The 23,600-nt window shown below is 34.6% G+C and overlaps 3 protein-coding genes across 18 annotated transcripts in view; 1 reads left to right on the plus strand and 2 right to left on the minus strand.

The window, feature by feature from the left end:
- Positions 1 to 643: 643 nt before the first annotated feature.
- Positions 644 to 3,400, plus strand: LOC107223903. The gene is made up of 2 exons (XM_015663749.2): positions 644 to 1,105; positions 1,530 to 3,400. The coding sequence occupies exons 1-2, from the start codon at positions 1,004 to 1,006 to the stop codon at positions 2,478 to 2,480; spliced, it is 1,053 nt and encodes a 350-aa protein (XP_015519235.1). The 5' UTR covers positions 644 to 1,003; the 3' UTR covers positions 2,481 to 3,400.
- On the minus strand, positions 2,572 to 11,491 carry LOC107223906 (spermine synthase). 3 transcript variants are annotated; one of them, XM_046743270.1, is made up of 8 exons: positions 11,471 to 11,491; positions 9,568 to 9,858; positions 6,556 to 6,667; positions 5,630 to 5,752; positions 5,370 to 5,524; positions 5,105 to 5,194; positions 4,826 to 5,017; positions 2,572 to 4,661 (listed from the first exon to the last, which is right to left on the minus strand). In XM_046743270.1, exons 1-8 carry the CDS (start codon positions 11,474 to 11,476, stop codon positions 4,515 to 4,517), a joined length of 1,116 nt encoding a protein of 371 aa, XP_046599226.1. In that variant the 5' UTR covers positions 11,477 to 11,491; the 3' UTR covers positions 2,572 to 4,514. The 3 variants fall into 3 exon arrangements, with proteins under 3 accessions (XP_046599226.1, XP_046599234.1, XP_015519243.1); XM_046743278.1 differs by lacking the exon at positions 6,556 to 6,667 and adding an exon at positions 8,225 to 8,336; XM_015663757.2 differs by lacking the exon at positions 11,471 to 11,491 and adding an exon at positions 11,125 to 11,399.
- A 1,529-nt stretch (positions 11,492 to 13,020) lies between these two features.
- The window catches only part of LOC107223904 (four and a half LIM domains protein 2), a 142,906-nt gene continuing 132,326 nt past the window's right edge, over positions 13,021 to 23,600 (minus strand). For all 14 annotated transcript variants that reach the window (XM_046743186.1, XM_046743210.1, XM_046743200.1 and 11 more), the window contains 3 exons: positions 18,267 to 18,436; positions 17,418 to 17,604; positions 13,021 to 15,388 (listed from right to left, as the gene is read on the minus strand). In XM_046743186.1, coding sequence (XP_046599142.1) covers positions 15,231 to 15,388; positions 17,418 to 17,604; positions 18,267 to 18,436 — 515 coding nt within the window. In that variant the 3' untranslated portion in view covers positions 13,021 to 15,230. The remainder of the gene's footprint in view (positions 15,389 to 17,417; positions 17,605 to 18,266; positions 18,437 to 23,600) is intronic.

The following is a 23,600-nucleotide window of genomic DNA, read 5'->3' on the forward strand; positions in this document are numbered from 1 at the left end:
GTTTCAGAATGCTGCCTTTGACAATCTTCAATCAACGTTTCACTATAGAGAGCCGGCCTATGGGAGTAGCGTGACAGAAAAATTTCTTTATATTTCATCCAGCAGGCATTGTTACAGATCAAGCAACTTATCAGGTGTCGATTTAAATCCCACCAAGACTAAATAATCCCGGATAATTAGCAATTTGAAACCACCGCCGATTGGTTAATTTTGACTGGATAATATAGATTACAGCATTTCATTTGATTTATGATGATTGATACACTATTGTATTTTTCCTCAAGATATTATTAATTACCGCGTAATGTTAATTGAAGACAAGTGACTGTAAATTTAATCGAGAAAATGAGAGGCACGAATAAAGATCCAACTTTTGTAATTGCTCGTCTCGTTGACTCCATCGTTGACTGGAGATTTATAATACAACAGTTTGTAATAGAAATATGATATTAAAATTCGAAAAATTCGTGCATTAGATATTACGTACAACAGAAATATGAGCACACATATAGTGATGAATCAAAACACAAATGGGTTTAAATTAGAATTTTCGAGCGTTGCAGTAATACAGCGCAAAGATGTCGAGGGCGTAATTAAAATTTGAAACGCGAAGCCGCCATAATCTAATCGCTTACAGGCAGCTGTAGCTCCTCTTTCGAGTAAGTTTGTAAGCATATTTTCACCCTCGACTCGCAATAACCATAACAACTGTATAACCCTGTCGAGTGACAAAGGTTTCCAGGAAATTAGCATTTTTCATTGTGCGAGTCACCCCAATTCCTCCGCTGTTCATTTTCAACGAATTATACCGTTAAAACGAGAAGTTCAAGGCAGCTACCTGCGTTTCTGTTCGGTCCCCACTCGTCCTCAGTGGTTGTGAAACGATGTGAAACTTTACATATGGTGTTTAGATTCCGCGTAGGCTGTTTATAACGTGGTATCACGTTTGGTGTATATGCAATATACCTGCCACATCTGTCAATTATAAACCGAAATTCGAGCCATGGTTGAAAATAATGACCTGAAAAGTGAAAGTATCATGAATTTGGCAAACGTCAAATTAATTACAGAAGGCAAAAAATTATTGGATGAAACCACACTCAGCGTGAGTATAAAATTCTTACCTGTGCTACCGTCCGATGTTCAGATCTTTTTTTTGTCACTTGAAAATATTAATTTATTGCATTTTTGCAATAAATTAACTACAGAGGTGCATGTTTCTATGTAATGGCAATGAAGTGGCTTATCTATAGTAATTTTGTTTTTTAGACGTTACATTATTACGTGCATACACTTTTGCTATTTGACAGAAGCTTTCATCTCGTTAACTTGTCACGTATGCAATCGTCAATATCGCCATAGAATATTTGAGATTAGTGCAGTTTAAAGTGTTTCATGTAAACCTCCTGTAAATACATACTTCCAGTGGTGCCTCAAAACGTAAGATTCATACTTAGGGAAAAAATTGGAATATGTTAAGTAGCCCATACAATGGATGTGTAAATAATGCACTCATTTTTTTTCTTCAGATACAACTGGAAATAAAAACAAGTTTCGAGCATCTAATTGGCGTGTTGAAATCAAGAGAAAAGCAGCTTTTACGTCAGGTGGAAGCCGTCCATGTGCAACAGCTTTCTTTAATACAGTCGAATCTGGATTTAGTATCGTGTAAACCTTTAGTAAACATAGATTTAAGTTCGAGGTATGATATTGAGTCGCAGATATTGCACTTGGGGAAGTTAAAAGTATTTGGAAAAAATTGTATGTCTGTAAAAGACACAGAGCCTTATAAAGTCCAGGAATATCAAGATGCAGACAAGGATCATGAAAGTTTTAACAAATCAATTAAATCTGATGATAATATTAGGGAGGTAGTTGAAAAACAGATTGAATTTGAAGCAAATGTTTCGGCATGCGATGAAAATACTCAAACTTATAACAATGGCATGCTCAACTGTTCATGTAACTCAAGTCTAAATTCAAGCTCGGGAAGTGAGAATAAGTCTAATGACGAGTTTAGCACTTTGTCTATGTCAAATTGTACGGTGATTGATAAGCGTTTATTTCTCTCAAACAACGAATCTTCGCCTGAGGCAGGATCAACTGAACCAGATAGCTTGTTAGATTTAACAAATGAAAATTCAAGAATAGATATCCCTAATGATTTAGTGAGCTCAGGAGACTCAAAAGAATTATATTCAAAGAACATCACATGTGACAACGTTACAAATATTAATTTTTACAAGGACGTTAATGCAAATAAAGGACAAGGTTTCTTATCCAAACATTCAGTATCATCATGTGAGCCTGACAGAAGTAGACAGATTAGAAGAGATAGCGGTGAACATCCGAAGCAAATACAACAATGGTTACAACAAATTTTAGTTGAAACTGAAACTGAACCAATGGTACACGAGATCGAACAATTTTCTGAAATTTCTAAAGCAAGATTGTCTGGTCAGTTTCCATTAGAGACTTAAAAGGAACTGATGCCACTTTCAACCCTGCTCTTTTAAAGATTAGCCCTTGCGTTCAAACGATAGCTAAGAAATTAAGTTTTTTGAATCCCAATAAACCGGGGCCAAAGTTTCCACGGGTATGGGAAGTAAACCAAAAGTCTGATTTTCCATCGCTACTACTTAAATGATGTACTGTAATTTATTTATTTCTTGCGTTACTTATGTTTACCGTATTTATAATAGGTCCTTGTCATCTCCTTGTGATGTATTTCTCAATTTTGTGCTTTTGTTTCTATGTTTCGAACGAACATCCACATGTATAAGAAAACAAAAATTTGTAAAAATGATCGGAATGTTATATTAATAAATATAGTATTATGTATACTTTAATCTGACGCTTCATTCTCACTTTATGTACCATGGCCAATGCAGTTACAAAAACCTAATCAAGTAAAGGAATCTCTGTAATCAGTTAAACTTCAGGTCTCAGATATTTTACGGAGAAAAATCGATTCATGCCAATGCTTGACGTTTAGTACTTTCTTATATTCACAAGCTTTAGCTGCAGTCTGTATTTAGTTAAACTCAAATTTAAGAAAAATCAAAGTTGCAGTTACAAATGTGAATTTGCATGTCGAACACAGTAATTGCGTGAAAGAGTCCCAACTTTCTCCCACAGTTTATGATAAGAAGAATATATACATTGGTTTGAAATATTTACCATGAAATTTGTTTATCTTAAAAGAAAATTAACCTTAAATTAGATAAACGAACAAAAATACAACATCCAATTTCAGCTTTCATTCAACGCCTCTTCATTTAATGGATTAAATTAACTTCTCTCATTACATTCATTAATGTGTGTACATTGCCTTTTCAATAGAGTAAGAGGAAATAACAATAACAATTTAAAGAGATAGTACCACCAGTCTTTAAAGATCCAGAAAGAAAAATATTTTTTATAACCGTCTATACAATGTCAAATGGGAATTTAACTTAGAATTGAACATTTTTTGAGAAAATTAAATCTCGATTATGAAACAAGATTTTGTATTTAGCCATAAAACAACTATGATCACCTACATGTCGCAAATAAAAATTTTTATTATACTTATACTATATATTACAGCGGTTCCTAAAGTTTAGATTATGAACAATGACTACTTTACTCATTCCTGATATTTCCGAAATAAATAAGCTTGCATTTAATATTACACTAGGAACAGTTGTCAATACAGCATACTTTATTCAAATCGAGAAGTCTGATAAAAGCAGCAACACATTGAATTATGTTATATATCATGTATCTGCGTAATCTGAAGAGAAGCATAGCTATGAAGATGATGAAATAGATTTTAAATCAATATCAAATTTATCGTGCTTGCAACACGTCAAGTAAGTAGATGCAAGTGAATAAGAAAATGTTTTAATGGTAATAGTTGACATATGAATCGTATACGCTCAGTAATCAGAATATGCAAAATATTTTCGCAACCTATATTGCATATATGTAATTCAATTTTATTAGTAATAAGATAACTTCGGTGTAAACTCCGTGCAACATTGAGGGTCTCAACAGGGAATAGCAGTTTCATTTTGCACTACCAAATACCTAAATTTAGCTCACATCAAATTATATTCTAACTTCATGACGATGGCCAGAAATTATCTGATCCAATTTTTAAAGTTCACGAATTAGCGTCACGTACTTAGCGAATTTCAACATACGTGAGATAAAGATTCAAAGGATGTAAGTTAAAAGTACAGTAGGAACAATGGATTGTGTAATATTATACACAAATTTACCAAGGCTTTACAAATCATACGGCGAATTGTTCAAGGTTATCCGTAGATCACGCCTTCAATCTTACTTCACCATTTTCGAATTTGGTCTCATTGCATGATACCTAAAGATATATGTATAGCAGCTTCAACAGGAACTGAATTGCTAAACTCCATCATGAAACTAAAATTGAATTTGGGTCATAAATGTATGAGTTGGTGAGGGAATTTCTTTAGATTTGTGAGTATGCTGGGTCTACCATGTTTGATCCATCATTTCAATGAAACTTGATAGAAGACCCAATCTTCGTAAAATGACGGAATGAAGGCTTGAGCCTTTGTAAAAGTAACAGGACCAGGCAACTCGGATAAAACTTCTTCAAACATTTTCAATGAATCTGGGCACGACGCTGCGCTTCCCTGTAAAAGATTACCATGAGTATAATTATTAGATATAATTAGGAATATGATGAATGCTTCATCGTTTTGAATCATCTTAAATCATCAATTTTTGAACCATATTTCTATTGCTATTGCTATTTTAGAGTATTCACCAAAAAGAGAATGGGGGTGATTACACTTACGTGAGTCATGAATTTTCCCGCCGGTTTTAATACTTTGAAAGACGAATTTAATATCAACCTAATAAAGTCCCACGCATCTCCGTCAGGTGTTGGACTGATAGGTATGTCGGTTAAATCGCCAAAAACGTAATCAAATTGACGTCCTTCTTCGATCATGTGTTTTAGAGTCTTCACACAGTCACCTACTATGATCTGTAAGAGAAAATTGAGTACAAAAAAATAAAATTAGGCATAATTTGACGTTTCAGCAGTCGGTTTTCAATCAGATCTCAGTTTCACCTCATAGTTGTCACCTTTCATTTTGTCCAGACAGTCACCACATATACTTCTCATGTGCTGGCTACATGCTTTGATGACAACTTCATCAAGCTGAAAATAATTTGTAAAATTGGTCACTAGAATATGAACTCATATTTATGTATGTAACATAAAAAACAGGAAAGACCTGGAAACTGCGTAGAACTAATTTCTTCTACTACCATTATAATTATTGTAAGAGTTTAAGATCAATTCGAATATTTGAAAGCAAAGTGTACAACCGTACCTCGAGCATTGTTACAAATTGTGGTTTTTGTTTCAATAGTTCCCAAAGTAATCCCCCATCACCCCCTCCAAGAATAACAATTTCTTTCCCTGTGTAGTTTTCTTTGTCGCGCTGCATCAACGTGTCTGTGTAAATCATGTCTGCTTCTGACATATCTGAAAAAATACAGTACAATTAGAATTGGAATCACATAAATCTACCCTGATTATTATGCATGGAATTCCAAACAAAAGCATGTGTTTTAAACGACAATTACTCACTTTGCAATTCGTCTAGAACCAGCATGTTTCCAAGTGACTTGGAGTGAACAATCTGTACTTTCTGATACGGTGACCGTGCTTCAAAGACCAGTTTGTCAATGTCATATTCAAGCAGTCTTTCATCTTCAAAAAGTTGAAACAAGATAAATTAATAAACATTATTAATTTCTAGATTTTCTTTAAAAGTAGAAGTGAAGAAAGAAATAAATATCTACAATTCAATGGTGCAGGTGATAAAAAAACTTTTTCATTATTATAATAAAACTGTTGATTGGAGTTGAAAAGAGAATTAAAATTGAACCAGACATATGATAGCATGGTTGCATAGATAGTCACATAGAGACCACATTTACTATTATCTGTGTATTTATAATATATACAATTAATGCAATTTAATCTACTTTGTATCAAATCATTCTGAGTATTGTGTGAAAACATTTTTTTGAGAACAACACGTTGTCATTTTCTGTCATGACAATAAGAAATTTGAAAAAATTAGTACTTTGGTGCTTTTTTTCGAAATTAGACATTACAAGAAGGTATGCAGGTTCAAAGTAATTGTATGTACAACAGAGAAACTCCAAAGTTTCTCAATGCATGCATGGTGGCTAAATGACGACACAATTTATAACACCACCTGTGAATATTCAATAGGAACTTAAAGCTTGCATTGAATTCAAAATGTAATTATACAGGGAAATTCTGCAAATTAATCCCGCGAATCTCTGAAAATTTTAATCTACTTTTATTCCTACAAATTCGTAAAAATTTCAAAATAGTTCATACCAATTACTCGTTAAGAAGAGTCTTCTTACTCGCATACGAATAAATTATATGAAATTGATCATTTTTAATGAATAATAATTAGGCTACTGCTTTTGGAAACAGTGAAAAGCACCGTAAAAATAATAATAAATAAAACTCACCGGCAGTTGGATAGAATCGCTCATAATGGCCACCACGTTTAATGGGGGCAAGCGTGTGGGACCGGGTGGCAGCAGCCGCCGCCAGCAATGCTGTCTCCAGGTCTCTCGCTGTCTACCATAGCCATCAAACAAACCAACGAACAAACAGAACAAACGTACTAACTAATTAACCAAATCTCTACTTGCTATAGAGTATAGAGAGCCTATTCTAGGGGCTTCTTGACAATAATTTATTATTTATACCAGAAACAGGAAGATGATACTTACAGAATAGCATTATTTATTTGTCACTATGACAATGAAAAAGTATTCATTCGAAAGTTTCTATATCGTCTGCAAATGGGAAAGAAAAAACTGTTGCTGCTTCTTTAATCGATACTGGAGTTGCTGATAATACTATTCTAACTGCGGCCAATCATATGCGATGTGCTATAGTTACGTGCAGTTTCAGAAACAAGATGAGCTGTTCTTAGTTAATAATTCGACTGAAGTAAAATAAATGCAATATTTAAGTGTTGAATCACCTTTACGCAGCCACTTCTTTTCATCTTAGAGCACTATACCAGATAACATCTGTATTTAGCATGACGTAATTACGTTGCATCTATTCTTCATACGATACTAGGCATTAGGCATTAGGCATACTCAGGCTTTGTGACATTATATATTGTGTATTGTACACGCAGAATTGCTCAGTTGAGCAGTAATGTTTTATGGCATGGTAATATCTCAAACTACAAGATTGTTCACGAATAAGTTCAATACTAATCAAAGAACATCATTGTGGTCATATTACAGTTTCAGATACCCGACAGATTTGGACCCGATCTATGAGTTGTTTATTGCTATTTAACCTGCACATCAATGTGTCGAGTATTGTGCTTAGTACGATAGTACAAGGTCAACAGGGTGTCCAGCCACTGAAAATTCTAGAATCATGAAATTTAACAGTAAATCAAATCCAAAATTTCTTGGACTATAAATCTCAATTTATAAATGTGGTTAATTTCAACAGCCGTTATCAATTCTTCATCTCGGAGAGAGTCATTCAAATGCAAACTGCGATGTATTTATTTAGAAATTCATTTAAATTGTGATAAAATTTGTCTCACAGAATATCATAATTGGAGTAATATTTTTCAATGGGCAGTTCTATTAAATTTTCGATTCCCATACAATTAAAAGCAATCGATCTGACGAAAGCATTATTATTTTTTAAAGAACCCGAAATTATCATAGAATCCCTTGTTGAGATATAACTGGACACCTTGTGTAATCTGTAAAAATGATAAAAAATTAGTAAATATACATTGCCATACGGGAAAATCTGAACACATTGTAAGAAGGAGCGAAGAAGTGCTTTTGAAACTCATCATCTCATGGGAGTGAAAAAAATTAATTTCCTTGGATCGAAAAATTGCATAACAGCGGCTATAAACCAGATATATATTAATAATAATATATTAATAAAACCAGATATATATATATAAAGTGCTAAAAGTCTAATAAGAACATTCCTGACAAGCCCCTAAAAGATAAATGTGTCTACGAATCAATTTTAAGACGATGTGAGAATGAGTAAAATCTATTCCATAACGCATTATAAAATTGGAAGGGCTATTCAGACGTGTGACAAGATGAAAATTGATTGTGGGAATACGGTTTCTACCTGATAGTGTCAGGTAGAGATCATATATGGTTCCACGTCTTACGGGTGGCAGGCGTTTGCTGCGCTGGCTGTTCAGAGCCAAAGCAACGTCTGCTTCCAAGTATCGCCACTGCTACAACGTTCTCTCTATTATATTATGCTTAAGCTGTTACGACATGTCTATATGATGACTGATATTGTTCTCTGTCGCTGCAATTACGAGGCATTATAAAATAAATTCTTAGTTCACACCAAAGGTGTTTTTACCTATGTGGGTGACACAACAATAAAAGCAAAGATCTTCAATTTTTTACGACTCATCCATTTTACCTTAATTATTACCAACATTAAATTCAACAACATAGACAATAATCCAACTTGTCATTATTAAACTACTTATTTTCACAGGAAGATCATAAACAATTGCAAACTCATCATTGAAAGAATTACTATAATTTATCAATAATTTTGAAACAAGGAACATTTTGACAATATCGCTTAGTTGTTTACTTTGACCAGAATTAATCTCTTCGGGATGAAATATCATATTTTCAACAAGATATCTAAAAATTAATGATGAACAACATTGCCACGTACATAACAAATAAGTATGACTATGATGAGATTACGATGTTAACATTATGTGTGAAGCTCTAATTGAAAGTTGTGAAATGAAATTGTGACCGATAGTAGGTAGTTCGAATTTACAATTACAATACATACTTATAACAGAATTCGTAATGCTACGCAGTTAGAATGTAACAGAGTAAGAATAATACAGAAAATTATTTTTATATTTAGAGTTGATCAAGTGTACAATCTATGCGTGTATAAGTGATGAAAACACTATATTACAATGGGTAAGACAGATGGCCAAAAAACAGAATATCACAGAAATATGATCATAATTTTTGGTGCATGCAAATTCCACCAAATCTATTTCAATAGATTTTGTAGAAGACACCAACTGGTGCAGTTTAAAAAGACACTGTGTAAACGATATAAGATTGCTTCGCGAACGGAAAATAAACATATTATACAACTAGGGAATATAATTTAAGTCCAAGGACAAGTGATGTAATCATCTGAACAGTTGTAACATTGTAATCGCTTTAGTAGTAGTTTATTGAAAAATAATACCTGAGAAATGCGTGGTTGAATGTTAAATGCCAGAAAATAAAAACGGAGCATTAAGGTGGCAATAAAAATTGATATGAAATGACCTCCCAAATGTCACAAATGTTTTCAATTATTTATTCCCTGTCATAGATTCGAAACGGGTACTTATCATAAATAAGTGAATAATTTTGCTGATTCTAAGAGTGGTTCAAATTTTAAATCATTTTAAATCATTTTCAGCTTACCTCAAAATTAAGTAGACTCTCTTCGTTGTCCCCTTTATAATACTCAATGTTTACTGTTACTAGGCCTTTAGGGTAAGCTCGTACAGTAATAAGAGTTCCTCTTACACCAGTGTATAACAAAAGAAGACTTTCATCTATATTCATTTCAGTCAGTGGCTTTAAACTGCCTATATGCTCCCCCAGGACATTAGAAATTGTAGTTTTCAAGTTTGATCGTTTCTCCACATCACTGATCACGTTACTTGATACGGTGAAATCCAGCAACACTGTATGTACCACCATCTTTTTTGACTAAAAAATCAACATACAACATACATGATTTAGGAGAATAAAAGCAATTCACCTGTTCGGCGAACAGACCGCAATAATGAACTTAAATAACCAAGTTTCAAAATAGTTATGAGGTGAGATTGATTTAGTGAAAACAATTTAGCCACTATACTATGACATTTTTGTGGAATGGCAAATAAGGAAATGTTAGTGCAAATCAACATGAACGTGGGTGGCAAAAAAATTAAATTACTACACGTGTAACAAATTCTATGCTTCTTTTTCGATATTCCATAAAAACTAGATGATATGGTAGCTAATTAAATTGTTATTTTATATATGTGTAACATATTGAAGTTAGTAACGTTATCGTAACGATTCATACTGCAGAAAAACCATTATTTGGCGATTTTCGAGTTGTCTGAAATTCAGTAAACCATAATAAAACGAAACACACTCACATTTCGAAATCTTATTTCCTTATAAATCAAATATAAAATTAAGAAAATAGTGATTCTTTCCCCAATGTTTCGTTACGATAACATTACTAATGTCAACCTCGTATATTTGTGAGATTGTCATCATTCTTTAACATCATTGAAGCAGTAACTTTGGAGTATGCATAGGTTAAGAAATAAGTAACCCTAAAACACCTGTATAGTTTTCTCTACCTTCGAACTTATTAGTGGGGTCGATAACGACCCCACGCATTTCTTGTTTGTAAAATAGTTCTAAAAGTAATAATGGAATTCGTACGCACATAAATCTGTCCGGTTTTAAATATGAAAATGAATGGTGAAGAGCAAATTCAACTTCATTGAAGTGTAATTGTAGTATTATCGTAAGTATTAACGCGATAATGTCAATTTCTAGCTTAGGAGCGCAGTTTGAAAGTCGACTGGGGTTGTTTACGACCCCGTAAATGTGGTTTAAGGTTAATGGATAGGAGAGGCTGTGTAAGCTTTTCAAGTAATTATTATACGGAGTTCAATTTTTAACTAAATAACCATTTCCCACGAAACTTCCCTGTGAGTTATTAAATTCTTTTTTTCGCTGAAAATGATATACGTATTTCACGATTTTAATAAGATCGACCTCGCAGGGCATGCGAATAATTATATTCAGGTGAAATTTTGGAAAACCCTTATCAATGTACTAGGACATAATACGAAAATCGTGTACTAACAAAATTTGTTTTATTACGCCTACACGTGAATGTCTTGGGTTGACAAGTATCCACGGTTTTAGTTCGAGAATAAAAACGATAAAAAAATAAATGGTACTCACCACAAAATCTGACGGTAAGTAAATATTCCTTGATTAACAATTGACACACAGCGCGAACAAGTGAGAGAATATCTGCTATCGGCGCTGATTTTCTCTAACAACTATTCACGTGCCCTTTAAATTTAATATGGCACACGAAGTTTTTTCCCGTGGACTAGACTAGAGTCTTAGATGTAGTACTAGATTATTCCTACCAGCCACACCGGCCACACCGCTTCTAACGCGAAAACTCAATATTTACAGCAGACTGCTTTTCACGCCACCATCCGCAATCTCTGAACCTTAACTGAATTCTGTAAGACCGTAAATACGCATGCGCCTAGCCGGACGATGCTAAGATACTCACACACATGCATGCACAGCAACATTCCACTATCGCTGTGTGTACGGCAAATTACGCATACGCTAATACAATTTACGAAGTGTCATCTCTGGTAATCTTAACATTTCACGCTCAGTGCCACCTGCTGGGCTGACCGTAGATGCCTACTACAAAATAGTATGGAGTTGCCTAGAAGAACGGTAGGATTATTGCATCCAATTACAAGCCCTGTGAGAATTTTCGATTGGTACGGCACTTCACAGGCTTCACAGTCTTCGAGAAGTGTATTGTATACATGCTCTAACCGTATCACATAGGTCATTTTTTGTATCATATCTGTTTGAAAGTAGCCAGTTAGTCCAGTCGAGATAGACATTCAAATGGAAATACATAATTAGAGGGAACGATTTTTTTTTTTAAACTTCGGTGGGGGGGGGGGGGGAGGTTGGAAGTCTAAATCTCGATTTTCGGGAAAATCCCGCCACTGCGTTCGCCGCCATCTTGATTTAAAGTTCAATTTTTTCATTTTTCTGAAATAACTCGTTAATTTACAACTTTATATATATACAAATATATATATATTTTCGGATGTATACTCAGTTCAGGGGTTTTCCAATATACGTTACAATATATATACATATATTGTATATAAATCCAAAAATATTGATCGTGGAGTAAAAAAAGTGTGAGAACTATAGTTGAAGGAAATAAAATTCCACCCATTGCGATTTTTTTGATAAACTTGATAGTATAACTGCAAATATTGATCCTAGCGTAAAAATGATAATGACCAAACTTGTGGGAAATTAAATTTCCGACAACTTTGGATTCTACCATTTTTTCTCTAAAGTTGTAAATTAACGAGTTATTTCATAGAAACGAAAAAATTGAACTGTAAATTAAGATGGCGGCGAACGCAATGGCGGGATTTTCCCGAAAATCGAGATTTAGACTTCCAACTACCGCCCCCCTAAAGTTTAACAAAAAAAAAAAAAACGCTCCCCCTAATTATTTCTATTTAAGGCTATTTTTATGTCTATCTCGACTTTAAGTATTGAATAGTACTTTACTTTACTCGTCGATGCTCATTCTGCCAACACAGTTAGGGTATATTAGCTATATACTGCTATATACCCAAGATAATTTTGGCCTTGAATAAAACAGGCCCTTCAATGTTGCACCCAATTGCATCGGTTACACACGTGCATACAACTGCCCAGAAATACTCCAAGGACGTAACCGATAGAAGCGGAAACGTCCGGAGATGGGATGCGTCTTAGTTGATATGTTATTCATAAGTGAACTCTCTAAAAATTTACCTATTCTTTAATAAATGTTCTTAAATAAATTATTGTAAGTTTTTACTCGCTCAGAACAAGAGGATAAAGCTGTTGTGAAAAAAACACAGCTACCATTACCATAGCAGTAGAGCTACGATTATTTGGTCACTCCACACTAATGGAAAGACCCAGTTAACGACCTACACGCGAGAAGTAAGCTCTCTAGATATATTTGTAAAAGATGAGAAGATAAGTAAAACAAACAAAAATAAAAATTCAGAGATACAATTAAGCTGAACGATGTAAATAATGACATTTATTTATTTATCGATTTTACACTGTAAATATGATACGTTGAATACAGAATCGTGTTTCACGTCGTATGCGTACGCGATTAATGAAGAAGATATATTAGCATGGGAGTATTCGCATTTTAAGAATATATATATATATATTTATATTAAGCTGGTGTAATTTATTGGTCATGATATTCTGTGATCAATTGTTTATTTATTTGTTCGTATTTTCCTTTTACTGTCCATTTTTATTCCTTTTTTTTTTTTATTCTTCAAAATAGAATAAATTCATATCATTAATATATATGTGTGTGTGTATATATATATATATATATATATATATGCATATTTGTTGTTTGTAATATATTATCAGTATTATTATTAATATTATTATATAAATCGATAAGTTAGTTTGTGTGTATTGGCTGCTTGTGTATAATAATAAGGCCACTATCATTTCCGATACGCGTGCTCGCGTGTCTCTTAATAACTGCGAATGCATCCGAATATATTATGTATGTAGTTTTCTATGCATCTGGTGCATAACCTGCAGCTTTAACTGCATGCACACTATATTCACTTTAAAGGTATCTTACCAGCCTTGCAGAACGTCAGGTTCCCATAAAAACAGCTTGAAATAGAAAAATGACGTGCGAAAGGCTTGATTAAGAGATCTGATTACGTATCGTATATCTTAACAAGTTATGTGTGGATACAGCGTGTTTTGTTTGCAAGTGTACGTGTTTGTGTGAGTGTGAGTGTGTATGTGTATGTGTGTGTGTGCATGTAAATTTGTGTGCGCGTGTGATATGTGTATGTGTGTATGTGTTAACACGCGTATAACTTGTGTGTGTGTGTTATTTTGTGTAAGTATTGCGTATGCCCTGTACAGTGTGAATGACAAAATTTATTATATCTGTTTATATAATATTCGTAGTAACTGTTAGTTAAATAAAAATAATATTACTATATTATACGTATAGATTTTTTTTGTTTTTTCGTGTGGTTTTCTGTTTTATAACAACAAGGTTTCGCGTATTTCTTGGTAATAACAATTATAGGGTCCGTTTTTTTAACTTCTACCATATACAAAGCAAAAATAATATTAATAACATTATAATATAATATATATAGTGGTTGTATGTAGTTTACCTTTAATTATTAATTTTTGTTTATATGTATATATATATATATATATATATAATATTTATAATTACAATTATATATATATATATATATATATATATATATATATTTAATTTAATAGTAAGGCGATTTGATTCTCGGATTTTTAAAGGCATTAAGGTTTCTTTCTTTTTTTTTTCTTAATTTTTTCTTGTTTTCTTTCTCCTATCAATATTTTTACTGCAAAGTCGATACTAGCACTATTAATATATGTGTATAGGGTTTCTTACTTCAATTATGACATTTACACAATTTGCCCAAACAAATTTGAACAAATTTTTAAACGCTCAAAGTCTAGGAAGCGGCAACATTTTTACCCCTCTGTGATCAATCGTAATTCACAATAATCGTCGATGTACGTACGAAGTTGAATCTAAAAGAAGGAGTTGAAAAAAAGTAATGACTATACCGTCCCTATGACTACGAAGCTAGGAAGTGCAGTGCCCTATAAAACACGGCCGTTAAGTAAAGCACAATTACCTTTAAGTTACCTTCGCCGATTGAGGGCGTTGGCGAGATAATCCCCATTAGACCAGTTTACTAAACACCACTCTGCATGGTTATTATTTCATTAAATTTTTTGTTTCTCTTATTTATATCTCGTTTCTCATTCCGTCTTACAAATTTCCCTATTTACGCGCTGAAGTATGAGTACATTATTATGTAAAGTATATATTTAGTCGCTAAGATGTAACGCCGTTTCTGCCCATCATTCGTTTCGAGGGTAAGAATGACGACGTTCGAAATCAAATATTGTTTATAAAAAAAAAAAAAGCATATACGAATGCCAATCAAATATCGCTATACATTTATAAGACACAGCAGTTTGTTATTTAATTTATTTATTCTTTTTTCCGTTTTTTGTCGATTAATAAAAATTTTCGTTTAATTGAAAGAAGTTCAACGTATATATTTTAAATCGACACGCGGGCGTTGCATCATAGCGAGAGAGTATGGCTTGTGAAGAGATATGACATCGTGGACGTTTTTTCTTTGTTTTTCTTCCTCTTCAGAACGTCAAATTTACATCAACTTCTGCTTGGCGCACTCCGGACAGATAATATCATCGGCGTCAGTGATGAATCCACGACCGACCAGAGACGTCTTGCATCCGGCACAAATGAAACAGTCGTTATGCCAGTGCCGATCTTCGAACGAGATGAAACGCGTGCCACCAATTCCTGTTAACAAATTTCAACGAACGTTAATAAATTCAAAATTCATCGAACCTGAACTCTGGCCTTACTCAGTGTCATCACGGAAAGAAATTTAAGTACGTCGAGTTCTCATAGTACACTGAACAGAGATGACTGAGATGAGTTCCTAAGTATCCACAACGTCATTTAATAATAACGTAAGACTAAATTGTTAACAAAACCTGTTTGAAATTTAATACACATTTGTTAGAAGCATTTTCGCAGATACAGTCCATGAAAATTCAAACACGATATTGACAATTGAAAGAGTGTGTTTTAATAATAAATTCACCGTGTAGTAATATTATTATGCCAGTGTACTTTGTCAATCGCATGTATCTAAAGGAATTTCAAGCTGAAAGTATAGCAAAATGAAAACAAATTGTGAATATGAAGTTAGGGTTTTATATTAAACTGACTTCACCGCCGAATTGATTTCAATGAAAAGTTATGAAACTTAACATCAATTTGTCTTGTTATTGTCGGAGACTATACCATACAATTGATATACCGCGTGACACTTTTGTGATATTTGTGTCTTTAATTCTTCCACGGATTCTTCTTCACAATTGAAAATTTCAGTTTTACATTTACTAAAAATGTTTAACTATAGTATAGAATATGTATATAATAAGATATTTTTCAAATTCCTATTCACAATGCAATTTTGAATGAATTTACGAACCCAGTTACTAGCCAAATTCTGTCAATTTTCAGAACGTTTCAGTAAATTAACGGTGTAATAGTCACAAATTTAAAATCTGATTACCAATTCCGAAATTTACATGGTAATTTTTTGGGCATTGCTTAAATCTGATACTGTTAGGGATTTCGTATAATATTTATACCTGAACAAGTTGAGTAGATTCAGAAGAAAATTCCGTAATTTCCAAAAACTGTTAGGATACTTTTAAAATACTGTACGACGAAATTTATAATACACATGAGTGATATTTGAACCTAGTTACGGGATATTTGAAATTGCAGAGCAAAATTAATAGAGATGTACATTGATTCCTTTTGCGACAATATACTCGTATTTTTAATTTTAACAGACTCTAATCGAATTTCTTTGTACATGTATCTGGTAATTTCAGTAACATGTTTGGTAAATTCCAAATGCTGTACTGTAAAAGTATAGTAAATTTACAAACATAACAAATTTACCAAAACAGTTTAATAAATTCAAAATACGCTTTTTCGTTTTTCTAAGCAGGAAGCAAAATTAAGAAAATTGATTGCAAATTTGATGAGAATGCTGAGTAACTCATTTTCAAGCAACAAGTTTTCATTTTGTCAGACTTTTGTGGAGTGAATATGTGGCAAATTTGCAAAGATTTTTAACAGTTTTAACAAACAGTTTATTAGGGCTCAACATTTTCTACAAGACTCTTAACGATGCATGTTCCTACCACAGCCAAATATTGTACGGTTATCAATATTATCACATCACGTGTTTGGACAATTCTTAAACGAGTTTTTAACTCGGTTTTTAACGTTAAATGCCCTGTATCGTAATATTCCATGTTACATGCATCGTATTTTTAATTCAGCGGCGGTTAATATTCTAAACTGCATTATATTTTTAATGCTCTGTTAGTTACGAATAGGTTACTATACAATTATTGTAATTTTCACTAAAAAATCTATCATTACAACGCGTAATTGGGAAATTTCTCAGCGGGTTTTGATTTCCGCTATCGTGTGTATTAAACCTTGCATCAATATATAAAAATTAATGTGCGAGTATGAATTTAGCTAAACAAGGGTATTATATGAATGGTTGTTTCAAAAACCTAATTAGTAAATATCACATAATTTTGCATTGTGAATTTGTTGTAAATTTAAGATCTTTTTTAACAGTGTACGTTTGTTACTAAATAATTTTAACTGTTACTAAAAACAGCCACACTGTTCTAAAGAAATTTGAATAAAATTTTCGTTATCATGGTTATCAGTGTCCTTCTACGAAACTTTTTCGACGTGGTATAAAATTGAGTAAGAGGATTTTTACCAGTGATGGGTTTGGTGCATGCAGTGCATCTCTTTGCAAAAATCTCTCCGAAGCAGTCGGCGCAGTATGGTTTTTCATCGCGAGATGTGAATCGTTGACCGGCCAATGACGTGCTGCAGTTGCTGCAGGTGAAGCACTCCCTGTGCCAGGGTTCGTTCTTGTAGGTTACGCCACCGCTGGTGATGATCTGCAGAGCATTAAAAGTTGCTTCGTGTTAAAGCCAAGTTTTATCATATCCCGATGTCAAATTTGCAGATCAAATTGTAGTTTATTAATAAAAATCTCGCTGGTTATTCTCGATTTGTTATCATCTTCAGCTTCGTTTCTAATCAAAATTCAAATATTTCACATTCGTATCTGTGAACGATGGAAAAATATCACAACACCTGGTAGATGTACAATTCGATGTGACCAAAGTTGTATAAGGAAAATTCTCTAACAAATTTATATTGTCAGAACTTCGCTCATTGTCGTTGCCGATGCTTTCTAAAACTTGGACAGGCCTTGCGGATCGAAAAATTGTGGATTCTGCACGATTCGTAACAACATTAATACGAAGTGAAACCATAAGCTCAAAGGTTTGCGATACGTGACACGTTAAGATAGCATTTTGCATTTCAATAACGAAGTAGGTACACCTTTATTTCTCTGCTGATTTAAATACAAAGGATACTACTTTGAAAACGTTTCACAACTGTATTGCAATATTTATATTATAGTTGTATATTAAATTCTTCAACTATTCCTGGTTTTCCAGACTTTTAACCAACCATGCTGAATCAATTATAACCATCGATCGAGTATTTCTCACAGGAAACGAGCAGCGCAATATTCGCAAGAAATTCTTACCTTGTTGCACTTGACGCATCGCGTAGCAAACTTGTCCTCGTAACAACCAGCGCAGTAGATTTCTTGCTCGCGAGGGATGAAGCTTTTCGTGCCAATCGGGTTCTTGCAAACAACGCAGCAGAAGCATTTCTCGTGCCACTGCCGGGTCTTGTACTCCATCTTCTTAGTGCCTGAAACAATCGGTAAGTGGCAAATGGATAAAGGATTATCTAAACATTTTTTTCACTTCCTTTGAATTTCGATTACGATCAATGTTTCTTTTCAGCATATAATCCGTCAGGTAAATTCGAACTTGGAAGCGAAGTAAAAATGGACGCTGTTAGAAGCAAGTTAATTTTATTCCCACTCTACACTGATTTTCGGAGATTGTCGCAACGAGATGTTATTTCCGGTAAAAAAAACAATAAAAAAAAAAAAGAAGAGAGAAAACTGCCGGAGCGTAATAATTTCACCAAAATTAATCTCAAGCGAAAATTACTAATGTGGGTGTCTAAAGCGTATCGCAAGAATACAAGGGTATGATAATTGACCTTTGAACGCATATATATAATCTGCCAATAGACCAAGATCTACAAGTTTCCATTAGTTTCTAGCATTGCGGTTGGCAACGCAGGTCGCCGTGCCAGGAGGAGCCAAGCACGACGGCTAGAACTAAACGCCAAAAATAAAACTGCCATGTTATGGTGAGAGGCATAATTCACAAAGTACGACCCACGTCCCGAGGATCGAATACATCTTTGTCACAGTGACGAATATGATGCGTTGATAGTGGAGGGATCCGCACTGCGGCATAGAGTGGAAAAGAAAAGAGGAAAAATAGGGGAAAAAAATAAACCAAACGTTAAATGACCCAATTCGCGAATTATGAGGTTTGAGGACTATTTGCATTGGCCTTATAGCCGGTTTTATTATATGTCCGGCTGTCCCTTTTCCGGACGATAAATTTTATCGGCGATTCCCATTTATAGCTTTTATCGCACTTCCTTATGTACGATCTGCGGACCGGAAAGAAAGAGGCGTATAAGTGAGGGTATACTATACTATATATATATATATATATATATATATATAAATATCAGTATTGGTATAAAAATTGTTCAGACTCGTTGTGTAACGAAGTTAATTTTGATCTTCGTTAATTGGACGTATGACGTGAACCTTGTACTCGACGGTCAGAATTACTCGTTTTGAAGTAAATTGGCCCGCGATTAATTGACCAGAAATAAAACCGGTTCTATCAATCTCGAATTATTCCCAACCCACGAACTTTCTCGCTCTCGAGTTTCAGGCAATCCAATCAGTGACGTATGATACCTGATATTTGCTATTCTTAGTCCATTCGCGAATCGACTTTAGCTGAACTCAATCGATGAAAAACCGTCAGATTCATCTTTTAGTCATACTATCGCGCGATTATATCCGTAGAAGGTGATTTCCACGCAGCCGAAGTGACAATTAATTGCATCTTGTTAATCGCACCGCCGCAGCTTATTGAGAGAGCAGGTTGATCATTGTCATGTAGATCACGCACCGCTGCTGTAGAGAGCGATGTCATTAATCCATTTAACATCGTTTCAGACGCGCTAGCTCGTGACCGAATAACATTAATTAAATCGAACGTTGCGTCAATCATTCATAAAACAAGTTCGATCGTATATCAATCATTGTCACGATCGACCCAATTTTTATTCAATCTTTAACCGATGACTTATTTATTTTTCAAACATACGTCGCACAGAAGAAGCGCAAAGAAAGTATTACGACGAGATAAAAGTATATAGCCGTAAGGAGAATGATCCGCCCGGATGTGTAACACGTATATAAAGCTTTCTCATTAATTCATGATTCTGCGACAAATAAGTCGAGAAAACGGATCATTACGAGTGAACAAATTGAGAAAGAGAGAAAGAATAGAGCGGGATGGGGAAAAGTTATCGTAAATACACATTAAGAACGAAAAAACCATTCGTCATATTTATACTTACGAGTAGAATATTAAAACACAATCGTCCGCTGTTGTAATTATAGTCGTTACCAGACGACGAATGTATTATTAATTGAAGTGTAACGCCTGTTTAAATAACAATCTTACTTTATCTCCGCAAGGTAATTAAATGGGAAAAAAAGAAGAAGAGGGAAGCATAAATGGAAAAATGAAAAGAAATAAACTTTGACCAAAGATATTGCCATATTTGCCTGCGTTCAAGCGTGGGATGCGACCCATTAACAGGTTATGCTAATTGTAATAAATACGTCACTACATATGTATACGTACATAATGCAGATTGTGAGTATTGGATGGTGGGCGATTCTTTGCCTCACGTACGTCGATATGCCAATATTGGTGTAACATTATGTCAAGATTATACAGATACGTGCGGTACCGACGTAATGTTTTTTCTAGAGATATTGATGATAAATCTGCGGTTACATCTGTTGCTTTACTCCACCAATTCCACCGCTGCCGAATCTCCAATATTATTTTATACCGGTTCGGAATAAGATGCTTTTTGTTCGGAAATAGTTTCATAGTGGGAAAATTTATAATAGCAATAAGTCAAGAAACCCTTTTGGCGTATTAGCGTTCCTTTCATTTATCGATTGATAGATATACGAGCTTTTTGCTGTCGCAAGGTTCAACTTCCCACTTTGTAGGAAAACATCGTGAATAAATGTATCAATTACGACGTGCAGAAATGACTGGATACAAATATGCAGTTCGAGGGTAACGCGTAGTTGCCCTATATGTCTACTATGAAATCATTACAACCGTGATACCATAGCAACAATCTTTCACGATTATACTCCAAGTTGATCGGTGGCCTCTTTCAATCTCTCAACCGATCCAACTAGTTCCCTATATCGACATTGGATCGACTTTAACCTTCTTCCGAACAAGTAGCACGCGATGCAAGACCTAATAGCGATCAGTTTGCGCAGTCCATATAGAACCATTTGTCAGTGCTTTCTAATCGAGCAAGTCATTTTTCACCTTCGAAATTCCATTTGTCGTTGAGTTTCAGATGATTCCGGTATATAGAGTTTCGAGTAATTCTGCGGTAGCATCGCGTGCGAAAGTTTGAATTTTTTAATTTAAATGACAGAATATATATAGAAGTTTACAGAAGCCAAAAAGACAAACGAGTTCAGCGGAATCAGTGATTTATAAAAAAAACTTTCTGAAACTCCTTTCTCGAGATTCTCTGAGAATTGCCAAAAGATTTTTCACACTCTTGTTTATCCTGTAAAACATTTTACCGCGGTATTTTGTTACCCGAGGATTACAAGAGACTTTGACGTACGTCTTGTGTACTTACAAGTTGTTGTATACAATTACTCCGTCAACGTTCATCCGAACCCCATGAATGATGGGCGTTAATTTTGCGTCAAGATTTTTTACCGACCGTTACATAACGATCCGGCACGCTAGATCAGGCGTGATATATTGCATGCCCTTTGTACAAGAGGTCAAGACGAGATTGCTAATTCAAGTTTAACGTGATAGACGCTGTTCGTCTTACACCTACGGTTTTGTGTGATTTCCTGACGATGAGTCATTCCGCAGATTAGGCATATTCGCGAATAAAAACGGAGTCACGCGATTAGTAAGATACTTCTGTTTGCGGATCTTGAGAAAATTCTACCTACGCCCGGTGACGAAGAGATTTCTCTCTACTACCGTAAACAAATGTCGACGGAAGATTGTTCGCTTTTGTCAGAATGCCAGGTAAAAACGATAATAACGATACGTAATTCGCGTAACGATAACGAAAAAGCACGTCGCTTGTACAATTATACACGTTTCGTTCGAGCTGCCAAGTTTCGCGTAGTATTCGAATCGACAATAATTACAGTTACATCTTGTGAGTTGAAAATATTTGTGAATTCGTGTATCATTTGACGATGATCGGATAATGATAATGCGGCATTATGTATAAATATCATCCTACGTTCACCACGGTGTCTGACACATGAACATATCGCCGTATTATATACAGGGCCATTTTGAGTCTCGCCTAGGACAAAGGTGAAATCACGCAGACCATTATCCGCTGAGATATATAAGCATATTATTCGATTTCCATTCGTTTTTCGCCGTCTATAACATATATACCTACAAACGTGACGGCGTAGTCGGTTATAAAGAAAATAATTAAACGTCTTATCACCGTTTCGAGTTAGGTCATTGCCTATTCTGGTCAATGACAGAATATGGAGATGTATTTTAAAACGTGACTTAATACCGAGAGTCTACAGACATGCAGATAAATCATTTGAGAACTTTTTTAAGACAAGTGGAAAATTTAACGGTCAATACCGAATATACGTATGTATATACATATAATGCATAGCCCGCGGTGTTCTCAAATCCGGAGTACGGTATGTGATCATCCCGCTGCGGTGATCGAAGAAAAAAAAAACAATCAATTGTTCTTCGAGATCCGCAAACCGGATCAACGATTTCGCACAGGTTTTTCGATCACGAGTAAAATTCTTTTGCTAGAATTCTCTCCGTCGCGACTGGTTTTTCGACAAGATTCCATGTGTACGAAAGAGAAAAATGTCTTTCATTTAATTCCAAGGAAACAAAAACCTGCAAAACGAGTATTCTTCCAATTGCGGAGAATCACGTCTGCAGAATATTTGCAATAAACATCGGCAGCGAGTCAATTTTGGCTTGTCAACGCTTTAGATATATATCCTCGACAAAAAAGGATACTGGGTTTTATCGTTCCTGCACGCAAGATTCACGTCTGAAGCCTCGTTGCGATGGTTTAAACCTCTAACGCTGAATCCGAATCTCTGCTTAAAGAATTTCTACATCACAATTGAAAAAGTGGTCGAAAGGAAATTTCTCAACGTGGAATCGAAGCAACGAGCATCGAAAAATGCACTAGAGACAAATCAGTCCTTTTTATCGATCGAGGCATTTGGAAATTACGAGGCACGAACAAGAAAAAAAATAAATAAATAATAGTCTCTAAGCGGGAATATCGCGGTAAGATGCCAGACGGAAATAACAAATACGGCGATCATCAGAGCGTCGGATGTGAGAGACGCGTCATAGATAAACTTAATCTGTTAACCGCGATAAGTCGTGACTACCTACTGCAGCGTCGATTAAAGGAATGTAGGACGCCTCCGCATACCCTAATTAGCCTATGTGTATGTACGTATGTATCTACCTACATAACGTGCTCGTCGTTATGGGTAATTTCGTGGTTAATGGTTCAAGAGAAACATCACGTAATTGTCACAGATATTTAGGAACAGGTAACGAAGACAGTGCCGAGATTGCGTCTCATTGCCATACATTTGAGTGCATTAGTTATT

This window comes from Neodiprion lecontei, chromosome 1 (assembly GCF_021901455.1).
Source record: "Neodiprion lecontei isolate iyNeoLeco1 chromosome 1, iyNeoLeco1.1, whole genome shotgun sequence".
Classification (NCBI taxonomy): Eukaryota; Metazoa; Arthropoda; class Insecta; order Hymenoptera; family Diprionidae; genus Neodiprion; species Neodiprion lecontei.